General features: G+C 38.7%; 1 protein-coding gene across 1 annotated transcript in view; it reads left to right on the top strand.

Annotated features, from left to right (window-relative positions):
- The window catches only part of F5 (coagulation factor V), a 34024-nt gene that overhangs the window by 1014 nt on the left and 17286 nt on the right, over positions 1–15724 (top strand). The window contains exons 2-12 of the mRNA XM_066175231.1: positions 2284–2375; positions 3374–3496; positions 4562–4774; positions 7603–7746; positions 8696–8917; positions 9430–9595; positions 11384–11561; positions 12637–12739; positions 13108–13319; positions 14071–14221; positions 14898–15110. Of these exons, the coding sequence (XP_066031328.1) occupies positions 2284–2375; positions 3374–3496; positions 4562–4774; positions 7603–7746; positions 8696–8917; positions 9430–9595; positions 11384–11561; positions 12637–12739; positions 13108–13319; positions 14071–14221; positions 14898–15110 (1817 nt within the window). The remainder of the gene's footprint in view (positions 1–2283; positions 2376–3373; positions 3497–4561; positions 4775–7602; positions 7747–8695; positions 8918–9429; positions 9596–11383; positions 11562–12636; positions 12740–13107; positions 13320–14070; positions 14222–14897; positions 15111–15724) is intronic.

Here is a 15724-nt window from a genome sequence, read left to right as displayed (position 1 = left end):
TTAAATTTAATTAAAATTATATGTTCTCCTGCATTAAAAGTTGTTGGTTGAGGTTTTTTTAAATACACCTGCTTATATATATATATTAATATATAGGTGGATGCCTTTCTTTTTCTTTTTCTTTTTCTTTTTTTTTTTTTTTTTGTGATTTTTTTTCTAAACATGTATTGCATGTCAGGATAATATGGAAAATTCCAGTTCAGATTAAGACTTTCTAACTTTTTCTTTTCCAAGATTTAATTATAAAAAAGTTTCTGTGATTTCTAAAACCCCCTTGAAAGTTGAATGGAGTTGGTATAAACATAATGTCAAACTGGCAAGACAGAAGAAAATAGGATTTAAAGGTAGGAACATGAGGCCAGATGCCATTTAAGGATTGGCCTGGACCTGTGAATTTACTAGTTAGAACTTCATTCTCTTCTGCACTAGGCACATCAATGTAAGCATCAACAGCTGTTTGGTTAAATTCACACTGTGGATGGAGTGTTTTCATGCAGTAGAGACTCACAAGACTGTCTAAAACCTCAGTTGAAATTCTCTGAGATAACGCAGCAGTATTTTATATGAGATATCTATTGAGTTACCTTGCCTAAGTATTTACAGCAAGTCACATCCCAGATGGGTCTAATGAATTTTGTAGAGCTTATAGAAATGTAACTAAAACCCAAACCAAACAAACAAGCAAACAAAACCCAACAAAACTAACAACTTTAAAAAACCAACAAAACAGAAAACCTCACAACACAAATACACTCACTGAGGAAGAGTTAATCGCTCGGACCCATTGGTATTGGAGTATGTAACTTGTGCTGATTTCAGTAAAGCTGAATGTCTAAATGTAGAGTAAGGATCTGATAATTTGGTGCTTTTATTCCTAAATAACTGAAGAAAAGCTGAGAGGAAAATGGATTCTTCCTGAACTACTTCCTTAATTTTCCAATCATACAGGCTAGAAAACGATGCCTAACATCTCTGAGTGTCAGTCTTATCTTTGCAGAGGTTTGTTACCATGTACAAGTGCTAATTATTTGTAAGGCACTTCAGCACAAAGTGAAAATGAATTATCTGTACATCTTGCAGTGTTGCTGCTGCAATTCCTTAAAGTTATGTGTCTAGACCTGCTTGTGTAGTGTGATATTTCTGAAGTGTTAGTGCACTAGGTATTTTATTCCTCCTCACTATACAACTGGCACTGATAAATTTCCTCTTCTACCCTACAGTCTTAACGTGCATATTCTCTTGAACATTGCCACATTAGGGCAGCTCTTGTCAATGAAGGTTGTGGATCCCATCCTTCCCCTCAAAGAGTTAAATAAAAATTTTACAAATATCTTTAAGGAGAGGGGAATTAACTGAAACACCAATTGCTTCTGCCTGTCTTTTCTGTGGAGAGAGAGGGTTGCAGAGGAATTCACAAGAGATCTCTTCCAGAAGAGATCTCCCTCTTACAAACTCGATGTCACTGAAGTGGGTTCTCTCTGCTCAGTCTCCCCATGCTTGAGCAGCCCATCAGCTCCTCACTGTCAAATATGCCTGAAAGGGCATTACAAAGAAAGCAAGTGGAATTACTGTTGGATTCAGTCATCATACGTACTATAGTAAATCAGCCAATAAATGTGATAAAAGGGCTGTTATCCTTTCAGCCCTCTTCTAGTCATTATTTCCATTGCAGAAGTGTCATGTGCTGGTTTCCTTCTGCTTGCCTAAATATTTTCTAAGAAAACATTTTGTGGTCTATTGGGTGCCAAACTGTTTACATAACAAGACTAAGGGCACTTGCAGTGTTTCTCATTTTCTAACTTGCTGTGAGATCCTTAGTTGTTGTCAGAGAACGGCTTTGTGCTTGCCTCCAGAGTCATTCCTGTGACAGGAGCCTGCTGCTAATGCTGTTGTAAAACTCTTCTGATGAGTCTTAAAGTTCAAACATAGGGCTGAATAAACAGAAATTCAGGTTTCTTTCACTGTGTCTTGTCAGATGTTTTCTAGGTTAAGTATAGTTGGGACATCTTCTGTAGTTTGGACAAAACAAAGGCATCTTCACCCCAGAGACAAAAGGACCCATAAAAACCACCAGTAAAATCAGTGGTGAACTGTTCTAGGTATGCACATTGGATGCCTTATATGAAATGATCTGGCTCAGGAACATCACAGGTTCAATTTGCCTTCAGCAAAATGTGCAAGTGATTAAATATATGTCCAAGATTCATTTTCTGAATTAAACAGCAATGGCATCTCTGAGAATCTTTATCCTTTCAATATTTTTTGTAACTCTTTTGGTTTCAGATTGGAACATTCAGATCCTGTATTTAAGAAAATTGCTTACAGAGAATATGAAGTGGATTTTAAAAAAGAAAAACCACCAAATACATTTGCAGGTAAACAGGAATGACATGTTCTGACTATTTTCATTTGTTGCTTGTTTTAAAGCCAGTGACAACCTAAGCAAGCTTGTATTTTTGTGTCCATTATTTGCACATAAACCAAATAGGCACAGGAGATGAGGTCTCTACAGTGCAGAAATGAGGCTTCCAAAGGCCATGGAGAGGTCAGGCTTTCAGAGGATGTGGCTGTCTGTGAATCAGTTGCACCATACAAAGTTGTTCCCTTTGTTTTCAGCATCTGATGAGATTCACCACATGCATGTATATTTGTATGGCACAGCTGCAGTGATAACACTGTGAATTCACATGGAAGGAGCCTAAGACCTGAAACTAAATATTTACAAAATACTTTACAAGAAAAGAGACTAAGAAGCCAAAAGTTTTCTTAGCAGCCTTTTCAATTGCTTATTTTTGCAACATGGGGAGTAGGGGTACAAGCTCTTGAAATCTTTTGTGGGAAATGTCTCAAGAAATTTGCAGTGTGGAACTGATTATTTATTTGGATAACATTTGGGAATTGAAAGATCTCTTTGTTCTGTGACTTCTGGCATTCATACTTCTACTTAAAGTAATGTGTTTGACTGTCTTTCTCTAAACTCTTAAACTCTAAAATGTTTATCTTCTAAAACTATTTAATTAAATTGCCTGTGAAAGATTCTTAGAAATTTGTAATGAACCTCAAGATGAATCTTTTGATAAAGTTTCTGTATTTGTAAATAACTTTTTTCCCCCCCTGAATCTACTATTTTCCTGTGACTTTTAAGTGCTAGTTGCCAGATACATAATTTATAACATTTCTGACTATGGATACAGGCTTTAAGTACCAATATGCCATTTTATGGGTAAGTCTTCATTGCATTGTTATTACATTCTCTGCATTAATTTTGGAACTTGTACTTTGAGAGCTAGTATTTTCTAATAGGGGAGAAAATTCTTGGTTTCACTAAACATACTGTTTTATTAAGGTTTTCCTCTATCTTGAATAACTACAGGACTTCTGGGACCAACCCTGCGTGCTGAAGTGGGAGATACTTTAGTAGTTCACCTTAAAAATATGGCTGACAAGCCAGTCAGTATTCATCCTCAGGGCCTCATTTACAGCAAAAATGAAGAAGGTAAATACTGTAAAAACTCCATTTTTTGTTCATTTACTTGTAGACTACTGCATGAAATGTTGAGAGGGATCCAGATCAATGTTTGAGGCTATGTGTAACACCAAAATCTGTTGATCCTGGATTGCAACCTCACATCCATTATTAGCTTCTTTCTTGTTCATCAGTGTAACACCAGGATTATGAGTGTCATGAGCACAGTTTCCTAACAGTGCTGATTGTGCTGTTCTGATCCTCAGCATTTAAGGCTCAGCTTTGTGGTGCTTTGCTTCACACCCTCATGAGACGAGCAAAAAGAGATGCTAAACTATGACCAAATGGACAGTAAAATGTCTTTACCAACACGAGTTTGGTCGCTCATGCTTCTTGGATTGCCCTGTTCTGGGTGCTGAGCCAGAGGTCTGACCCTCAGTTTACAAATTCATGCAAGGCTTTGTTTTTTATGTGGGTGCTAAAGGAGTTTTGCAACTCCACCTCATGGAGTTGAACAGAACATCTCATTGGAAGTGATGGGCAGTTCAGTTTGACTGTCTTATTAATTAATGTACCTTTTGCACTTCAGATTTCAATTCTCTGTCTCCCCTTTGTCATATTGCAGATGTGTTGGATATGGCAGGCACAGACATGAGCCCTTAGTGCTCAGGATGTGGGTGTGCAGTGTACAAAAGGCCTAAGGCAGCAAAGCAGTGCCTGCCCATGCAGTGGCCTTATGAGAGACAGTTAGAAAGGTGACAGTGGGCAACACTCCTCTGCAGAGCATCAGTGAGCAGAGGCTGAAGCTTCATCCCATCCTAACCCTAGTCAGACTGATGAAGAGCCCAACCTTTTGGCAGTGATGATACTTCTAGGAAATCTTTAATCTGTAAGGAACAGGATGGTGGTGGACTAGCTACTCTCCCAATGCTACTCTCAACAATGTGTTAGTGGAGTCATAAGTTATCTCTTTGAAATGGAAATATCATATAAGCAAGATCAAACCAAGCTTTTGGAACTGATTTTAGGAAGATACTCCAGGCATTTTAATTGCTCTTTGTCTTCATGCCACCCTACTGACTCTTTTCTTGGCAGGCTCCCTGTACGATGACAGAACATCAGCTGCAGAAAAACGAGATGATGCTGTACTTCCAGGCCAGCTCTACACATATGTGTGGGATATATCAGAAGAAGTTGGTCCAAGAGAAGCTGATCTTCCTTGTCTTACTTATGCTTACTATTCTCATGAGAATATGGCAATGGATTTTAACTCTGGTCTGATTGGAGCATTGCTGATCTGTAAGAAAGGTAATGAAATGCTGTAAGACTACTCTAAGGTAATACATTTTCATTTCTTAACAAAGATGATGATGTGTGATAGTGAGAGGAGATACATTATTTTCTTTTTCACATCTTTACTTGCAGTATAAAACAAATTTTTTAGCATCATTCTTTTAGATGTTAAAGTTTTTAAATGCCAGCTCTCATGCAGTTCCATCCTATAATTATAAGATCAGCAGAAAACATTAATAAATTTGCAATGCATTAATTTATTTGCATTGCAAATAAATACATTTGCCTGTAGTGGTTGCATTTTCAGTTGCTTAACTGCTAAATATATGACTTCAAATTTCTTTTCTTAGAATACATATTTTCTAAAACTTCATTCAAGATGGTTTGGCCATTTCAGAGAATAGGGCAGGAAATAATTGTTTTACATTGTTTTTAGAGGCTGTCTGATCAAGAACCTGGAACACTCTTCTGTAACATGGGTTAAAAATTGCAGAGCAATGTGTCTTTTGCTAGTCATTTGAAGATATGACCAAATTTGAACAGATTATAAATATTAAAATAGTTTTTGTATGGGATCAGAGACTTTAGATTTTAGCAGTCTGAACCACTGAATTCCATCTCCACTAATAACTGGTGTCTTGTAGCACTTGCAAATAGCTGCTAGACACATATCTCTGGTTTAAGGGATAACTGAAACAGCATGCCACTGTGTAAAGTACTTAAACTACTTACTGGTCCTTAAATCCAAGGTTTATCCAAATTATATATCCTTCCTGTGGTGAACGTGCTGTGAGCTATTTAGCTTGATTTAGTTTGAGTCCAAAATTTTGTGTAGACTGCATGGACTTGGACCTCGAAGCTTCCCTGAAAGTAAACAGAGCACTGGTTCAGTGTGGGTTGCACAAGGACACTCCTCACCCACAGATGCCCTTTTTAATGCAGAACACACCTACTCTTATCATCTCAAAGGAGTGGCATTAGTATTAATTTTGTTCCTCCTGATTTTTTTTTTTAATGATTGGTGCTTTTAACATTATCTAGGACTTGTTATTTTCCTAATTTTCTTGGGTTTCCTTTCTCTGGGTTTGTGTGTACAAACATATTTTATGGCATACTGGTTGAGCTAATCTAGGCAAATACTTTGAAACTACTTCCTTCTCAGGCTTCTCAAATTCACTCACTGGGCTTGAGTAGGATATGGATTTGAGATGGACTGGTGTGACCACTACCTTTAAGAAAATTCGGGTGTATGTTTCTGGCTAGAACAAAGACAAACAGCTCACTATGCATATTTTTAAGATTTCTGAACACAGTTTTTTTGACTGGGCACTGTGTCTGGTAGATGCGCAATGTACCTCTGTGTTTGGTCTGCCTGGCAGGGAGTTTAGTTTCTTCACAGCAGCTCATATGGTGCTGTGTAGTTTGTATTTGTGGCTTATTAGCATGGATGATACACCCACCCATGTTTGAGCTGTTGCTGAACAGTGCTTGCAAGGCTTTCTCTTTTTCCTGCTCATGCCTCCCCAAACAGTGGGCTGAGGGTGGACAAGAGGTTGGGAGGGGACCCAATTTGACAGATGAAACAAATTGGCCAATGGGTTATTTTCTACCGTTAACATCATTCTGCAATAAAAAACTGGAGGCAGAGGAGGAAGCAACAGTGTGGGGAGAATGAGGGTTGTTGACTTCCAAGGTGACTGTTTTTGAGAGACTGACTGGACATCAGTCAGCTTGTGGGAGATGATGAGTGATTTCTTCTGCATTGCTTGTTGTTTTCCCCTCTTTCCTTCACCTTTGAACCATCATTATTGACTCATGAGTTTTTTCAGTTTTGTTCTTCCGGTATTCTCTCCTGTCCTGTTGGGGATGGGGAGGCATTGAAGTGGGTGTTTGGCTGATGGTTAGGGTCAGCTTCCCATGGTCTGACACATTTAAGAGGTGGTAAAGTTATGTAAAGTGAACTTTTGAGTTAAAACACTGCCTGAATGTTTTTCGCGTGGCAAGTAGATAAGTTCCTCTGTTGATCTGAGGCTTCTTTTGTGAAGAAAGACAGAACTTTGTAGCTTCTCATAAATTAAAAAAATATTTGAAAGATAATTTTTCCACTACCTCTTTTCCTAGGTAGAGTAATCAACAAGTTTGCAAATTTTTAATTCCTGCAATCCAGAGGGACCAGATTATGTTTTGAAAGTAGCAAGTGTAAGTTTTTGATATGAGCGATCTACAGAAAGAATCAGTAAAAATCCCACCAGTTCTATGTGGCATGTCCAGAATGAATTCTACTTGACAGAAATTACATCTGTATCACAAAATCAGCCAGGACAGTTTCTTGTAACTAAACTAGTGCAGCAGTGTCTGTTGAAGTGTTTTGTGTATAAATGTTGTTTGCTGAGTGGTCAGTTTTAAGCTTTTTAAAAGTGCTGATGACCTCAGTGCTTGAAAAGGTGCTGCTCATAATGCTGGTGACTCTGCCATCACTTTTCTCCTTGCCTCACAGTCTGAAAAGAGAGGGCAGCACCTGATTGTGAATTGAAGGTGTTTCACACTCCCCTTCCTTAAGGTCATCTCTGCAACATGTTGCCAGAAATTATCTGAGACAGTTCATTGCATGATGTTTATCCTCTCTGGAATACTTCAGACTTTCAGTTTGGTGATTACCCAATCCTAAAGTACTTCCAGAAATAAAATCACATTATAAGCATTTTTAAGGCCTTGTTTTGATCAAGCTCAGCCATTACATGCTAATAGGTGAAACAAGCTTATTAAATATACATTAATGCAACTGCATGTGAAATCTGCTTTATTTCTGCTTCAAATTAAGACCTGTTTTTTCTCCCTCACAGGAAGTCTAAATGAGGATGGCTCACAGAAACATTTTGACAGGGAATATGTACTGATGTTTGGTGTGTTTGATGAAAACAAGAGTTGGCAAACATCAGCATCAGTCAAGTATACAATTAATGGCTATACTGATGGAACATTACCAGGTACTGTTCAGGCTTATGTGAAATTAAATTAACATTTATGAGCACTGAATATTACCTTTAGGTGCTTTTCATGCACAAGAATGGGAATGTGGAGAAATGGGACACAGCCTTTTTTAGAATGTGTCTGTGAGTATCTAAATTCTGGAAGAAAAATTATGCTGCTGAAAGCAAGTCATGCTAAATTACTGCTAGGAACAATGAGATTGCTTCTTAGAAGACTTCTGCTTGAAGAAAAGGATTGCTAACTTAAAAAAAAAAAGTAATTTAATAAGCTCCTTTTTTTTAACAAGCTGATGGTGAGAGAGTGATTTGATAAAGTGAATTGTTGGTTCTACAGCATATAGAACATACTGGGTGCAAAACTTTTTAAAAGTGGAAAGTCAGTTATCATTAAAAAACTCAATTAAGTGAGAAGACTAGGGAGATGGTGGTGAGGCTATTCTGTTGCTAGTGCTTTTCTGTTGTTCTTCTGAGAAAAAAAAATCATATCTCTCTCCCGTCCATTGAGCAAATACAAAAGGTTGGCTTTAGTGGAGATTTTTTTAAGGAAAGATTGAAGAGGGTAGTTATTGTTACCAGATACTGTCATCAGTCTTCAGCTTAGATCTTTGCTTTGTTCTTTGCCTTTCCTGCCCTGCTTTCTCCTCACTCCCCAGGCAAGGACAGGTCAGCTTTCCAAAAGGAGGCATGGTTATTTTTCCTTTTTTTGCCACCTTGTTGTAAGTCAGTTTGTCACTTGCAGGTAAGATTTAAACACCTGTCTTCCACCGACCTACAGGATTTTGGTGTCTGCTCCATTTACATGCTTCTGAAACTTCTTCTTGTTACAAACATCAATCACAGCAGTATTTTAAAATGTTTTCAGTGAAGATTCACTTCAAACCTAGAGTGCATGGGGAACTTGCATGATTTGCCTGTATTCTGAACACTAATCTCATGTCTCTTTCAGATTTAGAGGCTTGTGCATATGACAACATTAGCTGGCACTTGATAGGAATGAGTTCCAAGCCAGAAATCTTCTCCATTCATGTCAATGGCCAGTCCATGGAGCAAAAACATCGCAGAGTTTCTGCTGTTAACTTGGTGGGAGGAGCCTCAACCACCGCGAACATGACAGTGACTGAGGAAGGAAGGTGGCTCATATCTTCTCTTGTCCAAAAGCACCTGCAAGGCAAGGAAACATCTAGTTATTAGACACCTGTAAAGCTGCCCTTCTTTATGTCCCAAATAGCTTCCACTGTTTTGCAACAGTAGAGTTAATCCGTTTCAGGTGGTTTTCTCATTTCACTAAGAAACTGATCAAGAACAGGGCATTCTGTTGGAGGTGCATGGTGAACTGAAAGATGTTCTTACCTGCAGCTTTACTGCAGTGTCCATCTCACAGAGCAACAGTGATTCAATTCTCCACCACCTAAGTCTCTGTGAACTGTTCAGATTAGCACCACTATAAAATCAGTAAGAAACCACCTGTTTCCTGAGAAACTGAGTATTTTCAGCTAAGGGTATTTCAATGCGATGAAAATATTTTATGTTCATCATTTGAAAGTGGTATCTTTCAGCAATGGTCAGAATTCTGTTCTAAAGAATGAGAAAAATATCTCGTCTTATAAGAGCTGGAGAAATCTTAAGTGGTAAGAGTTCCTCAGATGGGAAATCACTGTGGTCCTGTTTCCTCTCAATCAGCTGGAATGCACGGTTACCTCACTGTCAGGGACTGTGGGGACAAAGAGGTGAAGAAGAGTCGTCTCTCCTATAGAGAACGTCTTATGGTCAAAACCTGGGACTATTTCATTGCTGCAGAAGAAGTTACCTGGGATTATGCCCCAAATATTCCAGACACCCTTGATAGGTAAAATAATACTTTGTCAGTGTAACAGGGAATGTTAACATGAAATCACAGGATAATTGTGGCTGGAAAGAACCTCTTGGTATCCAACAGCAAGGTTGGATGCAGTTGCACTGGACCTTATGCAGTTGCATTTTTATTGTTTCCAAGTACAGGGACCCCTCAGCTTCTCTTGGCACCTTTGCAGCTTCACAGTGAAAAAGCTTTTCCTTATATCTAAATGTTCTTTCTCATGTTGCACCTTGTGTCCATTGTGTCTCATCTCTTCACCCTGCAGCTCTGCGAAGCACATGGTCCCGTTTCCTCTCTAATGCCAGTTTGGTAGTTGGGGTTAAAGATGAGATGCTCCCTTAGTTATGTCTTTGCATGACTGAAGAAACTGGAGTTTTGCTTCTATGCCAAGTGCTCTGGCTCCCTGATCACCATGGTGGCCCTTCACTGGACTCTCATCAATGTCAGTGACATTCTTTGCTGAGAATCCCAACAGTGGACACCTTCTTTTGGCTCTCACAGGGAGCCCAAAATTACAAGGTTACTTAGGAATTGTCCAAATTAGCATACAAGCTTATTTTCTAAGATACTTTTCAACATCAATTCTGCTGAAATTAAACAATCCTTAAAAGGAAGAGCAAGGGAGGGAGGGAATATTTCTGGAGATTAGAAGTTTTTAAAAGATCAGTAAAATAAGGTGTTTATAGAACAGGAGAAAGAGCTCTTTGCATGGTACCAATGTAGATGGAGTACAAGTCATAATGAGTAACCATATTGGGCTATTTTGCTCAACTTAAGACAAATAGAAGGAATTCTGTAGCATACACGATGTCATAGTATACAGTGCTATCAGTGCACTGTGGGGATAAATTTGCAATCTGTCAATTCCCTAGTGCTATTTGTGCCTTTACAAGCTGATATTCATAAGACTCTTTAAGGATCTAAGCAGACCAAAACAAATTCCTTATTCTGTAAGGATTATAGTTTCATATACCTCCTTAGAAGTACACTGTTTGCACAACTCATTTTTCTTTGGCATGATTTGCTTCCCTTATGTGCTTTTGAACTGCACAGAACAAACTTTTATATCTTTCCTGCCAGGCACGCTGCCTTACTTTACCACCTCAGTGCTCTGATTTTTCCTCCTCTGTTCAAAACTGCAGAGTTTATCCCTTTACAGTAACCTTTTTTGAAGTGTGAGTGACAACAAACAAGTTGCTCTGTGTAAATTCCAAGTGTTTATTCTAGTATTTTTTCTCTCAACATTAACAATTTTAATGTTTGAGACCTCAGTGTAACACTCCTTAATGTATGGTGCCTGACTGGGATTAAGAATGGGTTCCTGTTTCTCTTGGGGTCTTTGCTACTGTGAGCAAATTGGTTTGTTTTATGATTTTGTTTGTTTGTTTTTGTTTTGTTTTTTCTCTATGCTCAATTAGGCTTTTGAAAAAGGAGAACAGGGATTTCTATCTTACCTTGGAAGTGTATCCCCTGCTTCAGTTTGTTTCTTGCTTGTATATACATTGTTAAATTAAATGTAAACTCTAATGTTAATTGGTCATATGTAATACCAAAACACAAGTAATGGTCCAAGGTTCTTCTTACCTAATTTAGGTTAGAATTTGGGGTGAAAAGCATTAGGTTAGTTTAGAGTTTGGATTTTTTTTCAAGCAGTGAGATTTCTACCAGTTGCTTGAATACTAATTTTGTATTTTAACAGATGCTACTATTCAAGTATTGTTGAATATTTATTTTTTAATTTTTTTAAAAAAATTATTTTTCTTTTCCTTTATTTTTAAGACACTATAAATCACAACACTTGGACAACTTCTCCAATCTCATAGGTAAAAGGTATAAAAAGGCTATTTTTAGGCAATACACTGATGCCAGCTTTACTACACGTCTGGAAAATCCTCGTCCCAAGGAAACTGGAATCTTGGGCCCTGTTATCAGAGCTCAAATCAATGATAAAGTCAAAGTAAGTAACATAAACACAGAGATTATTTATGCCGTAACATGTTTTCCATTGAGGCAGCGATACAAAGGAACTAGTTTGATTTGTGTTGTCTTTCAAATAATATAGCTGATGTTCTAAATATTGGCCCTGTTAAAAGGTATGATCACAAGTAACAGTGATTAGCTTGCATTTTTCAGTGTTTCTTCTATAATTTCCATGATTGTGCTTTGTTTTACAACATAAACATGCTTCAGTCACACTCTGTAAAATATATGTTGACACTATGTGATCCAAAATGGGAAAAAAAATCCTAGACCTGGGTGAACTTCTGAGGGGATTTGTATGTGAGGCTGAACTTCATGAGCCTCTTGTTTCTTATGATGATATTTTTTTCTGGCTGTTTTAGACAAAGGTACTCAGTTTCTGTAATCAAATGTTATTTCATGAGGTTATACCATGAAACTACAAAACATTTGCATTACAAACTTGTGCTGCTGCAACATCCATTTGTCTGTTGTTACTTAATGATGCATCACAAAGTTCCATGACCTTTAACTTCTATAATTTCCACCATGACTCTGTGGCTCTGAATTTGAGCTTAGCATCTTCCTTTTTTTTTTCTTCTCTCTCTTTTTTTTTTTTTTTTTTTTTTTTAAATCCTGATTTTGTCAAGAATAGGAAGGAAATTTTGCCTTTTCCCTACATATCCCCTCTGGGTCTTAGAATCTGGGACAAGCTTTGGTTTTATTTTTTTTCTCCCATATTGATGGTTTTTAAGAGATTTTGTCAGAAATTTCATATTTCCAGAGATAGTGTGTGCCTAGTTGCTGGCGGAACAAGTGTTCTTTTTAGACCTTTCAGAGCTCAGCTGTAAGCAGCTGAACTTCAGTCAGTGGGGTCTACAAAGTTCAGCAGAATGGTAACAGCATTCATTCTGTGGGTTTCTCTATCAAACAATGTTTAAGATGCCTTTGTGCCTTTCTGGCACTTTCTGGGCTAAACCCAGGCAAATTCTACTGTAGTGGTAGCTTCATTATGTATTCAGACAAGGATTTGTTGAATCCTAATTTTTTTTTTCATTTGCCTATCAATGTAGATTGTATTCAAAAATAAGGCCAGTCGACCCTACAGCATTTATTTCCATGGAGTGACACTTGCAAAGAATGCAGAAGGAGCTGATTATCCTCTGGATCCCACAAGTAAAAAATTTGTGAAATATATTTTTGCATATCACTAACTGTTCAGGATGGTTTTGTTGCTTTGAAGGAGGTGTTGTGGCTGGGAATGTGCATGACTGGGAGACCTCAGTTTTGTGCTCTGCCTCTGTTGTGTTGCCTTATAAAGAAACCAAGGTATTATCTGCAAAGCAGAGACAAATATCCTCTGTTTGTTGTCTTAGTTTTCTGTTCTTGTTTGCGATTTTAAAGAGACAAAAGTTCTTGCTGAACTTCAGTTATCTCAAGTTTGGCTTTTAATGGCCAAACCGCATCAATATCATTAGAAGGTGCAGCCTGATATTAAGATCTGGCCCTGAGTCTGTGTCATTACTGTTCTTGTTTTCCCTTAGGCAATGGCACCCAGAGTAGAGGAGTTGAACCAGGGAAGACGTACACTTATGAGTGGAAAATTGCTAAAACAGATCAACCCACTGCACAGGATGCACAATGTATTACAAGGCTGTATCACAGTGCTGTAAATATTGAGAGAGATATAGCCTCTGGACTGATTGGCCCACTTCTGATTTGTAAAAGTGAAGCACTGACGCAAAAGGGTGTGCAGGTAACTTGTTTGGGCAGATTTCGCTCAAGTAATGTTATTTGGTCTACACTGAATTTAGTTTTACTACCCTTAGAGAACTGTTCTGTAGAGAGCAGTTAAACCAATAGGCTCCTGAAGAAACAGTCCCCTAACAGTCCACAGCAGTAAAGGAATTGTGTTCTATGTTTCCTAGCAAGAGCTAAGAAAGGTCAACAAAAGGTCAGCCTGACTCAAAAGACTATTTATAGACTTGATAATAAATTTTCCTGCTGCTATTATATTTTCATTTTCTGAAGATACTCAGATCTGACCTGGTCCCTTTCTGTAACAGAGACAACTCCACAGCATCTGACAATCTCAGGCACAATGAATCTAGGACAACTGAAACAGCATGGGAGAGCTCTGGGAGAGGGCTTCCCTTTACCAGTTATTGAAATCTTGCTTGGCAAAGCTATAAGCATCACTTGAGAGAAAAAAATGTCAGAAGTTTTCTCAGGTCAAACCAGAAGTCTGGTGCTTTTACAGAGAGCCCAGTCATAAACCACCTGTGTATCAGCAGTGCTAGAGGCTTGCTCAGTGTTCCAGCACAGGTTGGTTGCATTAGGATTGAAGTCCAGAGCCTCTACTCGGTTCCCCTCAGCCTTTGGATCACACTTACCAGGACTCTGGTTAAGCTGAAGTTGGTTACATAGTAAGAAAGAGATTGTAGGATTGAGTTCTTAATAGATGTGTCTGCTGATAAAATATAACTGCTGTGTTGATTGTCTTTCAGAAAAAGGCAGACGAGGAGCAGCAGGCAATGTTTGCTGTGTTCGATGAAAATAAGAGTTGGTACCTAGAGGATAACATCAAGGAGTACTGCAGCAACCCAGCTACTGTTAAAAGGGATGACCCCAAGTTCTATAACTCGAACATAATGCACAGTAAGTGGGATATTGAGATGAATGATAGGAAAGTTTATATGAACCTGAGCACTCGGTAACTGCTTGTTCTCAGAAGTATGTGTTATCAGGGAATCCTCCAGAGAGTCAGTGGACCTCTAACCATGCCAGGTGGCATTGGACAGAAAGTGGAGATATCATAGCATTAGAAAGGTTGGGAAAGACCTCCAAGATCAAGTCCAACCTCTGACCTAATACCAGCATGCCCACTAAAACATATCACAGAGTGCCACATTCGCTTGTTTTTTGAACACTTCCAGGGATGGTGATTCTGCCTCTTCCTTTGGGAGCCTGTTCTAATACTTAAACACTCAGTGAAGAAATTTTTCCTAATATCCAGCCTGAACCTCCCCTGGTGCAACTTGAGGCCATTTCCCCTTGTTTTATTGCTATCTGCCAGGGAGAGGAGGCCTACCCACACCCTGCCATTAGTAGCTAGGCTGGCTCTGGACCCTCAAGCAAAGACAAGGGTTAACTAAATTTTGATGCAGCACCCTGTCTTCTTAGAGATAATATTTTCAGAGATGGAAATTATCATAGTTTCAGCCCTGTGCCAGTCTCCTTCTGGTGCAAACATGAGTCCAGTGGACTGACATCAAATAACAGGAAGCTTTAAAATAAAAATACTGAAACCACTTTTACTTTGCTTTCTTTTCAGCAATAAATGGCTATGTGTCTGACAGCAGTGAAATCCTTGGATTTTGCCGAGACACTGTGGTTCAGTGGCACTTTTTCAGTGTTGGCACTCATGATGAGATTGTCTCTGTTCGCCTTGCTGGACACTCTTTTCTGTATCAAGGGAAATACGAGGATACATTGAGCCTTTTCCCAATGAGCGGAGAATCGGTCACAGTGGAAATGGACAATGGTGGTAAGTGGTGGAACTGCAGTGTTTGAGAGCTCTTCTAAGGCATTATAGACATCCAGTCTGTAAGGACTTAGCTAAATAGGAAAGAAGACCCTTCTGATAAACACAGTGCTGGAAAACATAGAATCAATTCTCCAGTGCAAGTGATGTGCATGGAGTCTTGCTGGCTGCACCAACTTAGCATAACTGTATGCTGTACTGAGGCTCCTTTTGTTGGTCATCTTGTAATTTGTTTTTCTTCACTTCACAATTAATACTGGGGTTAGTTATGATAATTTTAGGGCAAGATTCTTCTTTGAAACCGATATCAACTCCATGGTATGATTTCCAGGTTTGCCACATTCTTGTCTAACCTGAGCAGTCTAAAAGGGACTGAAACTGTCAGATCCTGCTGGTCATTACTGGGCAAAATGGCTACACCTGGCCTTAGGCTTGTGGTCATTCAGCAGCAGTAAACTCTGCTGCCTGACCCAGGTCACTGCTCTGTGGAGTGCATCTCAATGACTACCCAGAATTACTACCATGTCTTGGAAGAGGGGGCACCAGAACCCATGTAGTCCATATTTAAGGCATTACTTCCCAAAGGACAGATTCTTTGTCATTGAAGTCTGTGCACT

This window comes from Chamaea fasciata, unplaced genomic scaffold (genome assembly GCF_029207755.1).
Source record: "Chamaea fasciata isolate MVZ Bird 193981 ecotype frontalis unplaced genomic scaffold, bChaFas1.0.hap1 SCAF_2, whole genome shotgun sequence".
Lineage (NCBI taxonomy): Eukaryota > Metazoa > Chordata > Aves > Passeriformes > Sylviidae > Chamaea > Chamaea fasciata.
This window is presented reverse-complemented; position numbering and strand designations above follow the sequence as displayed.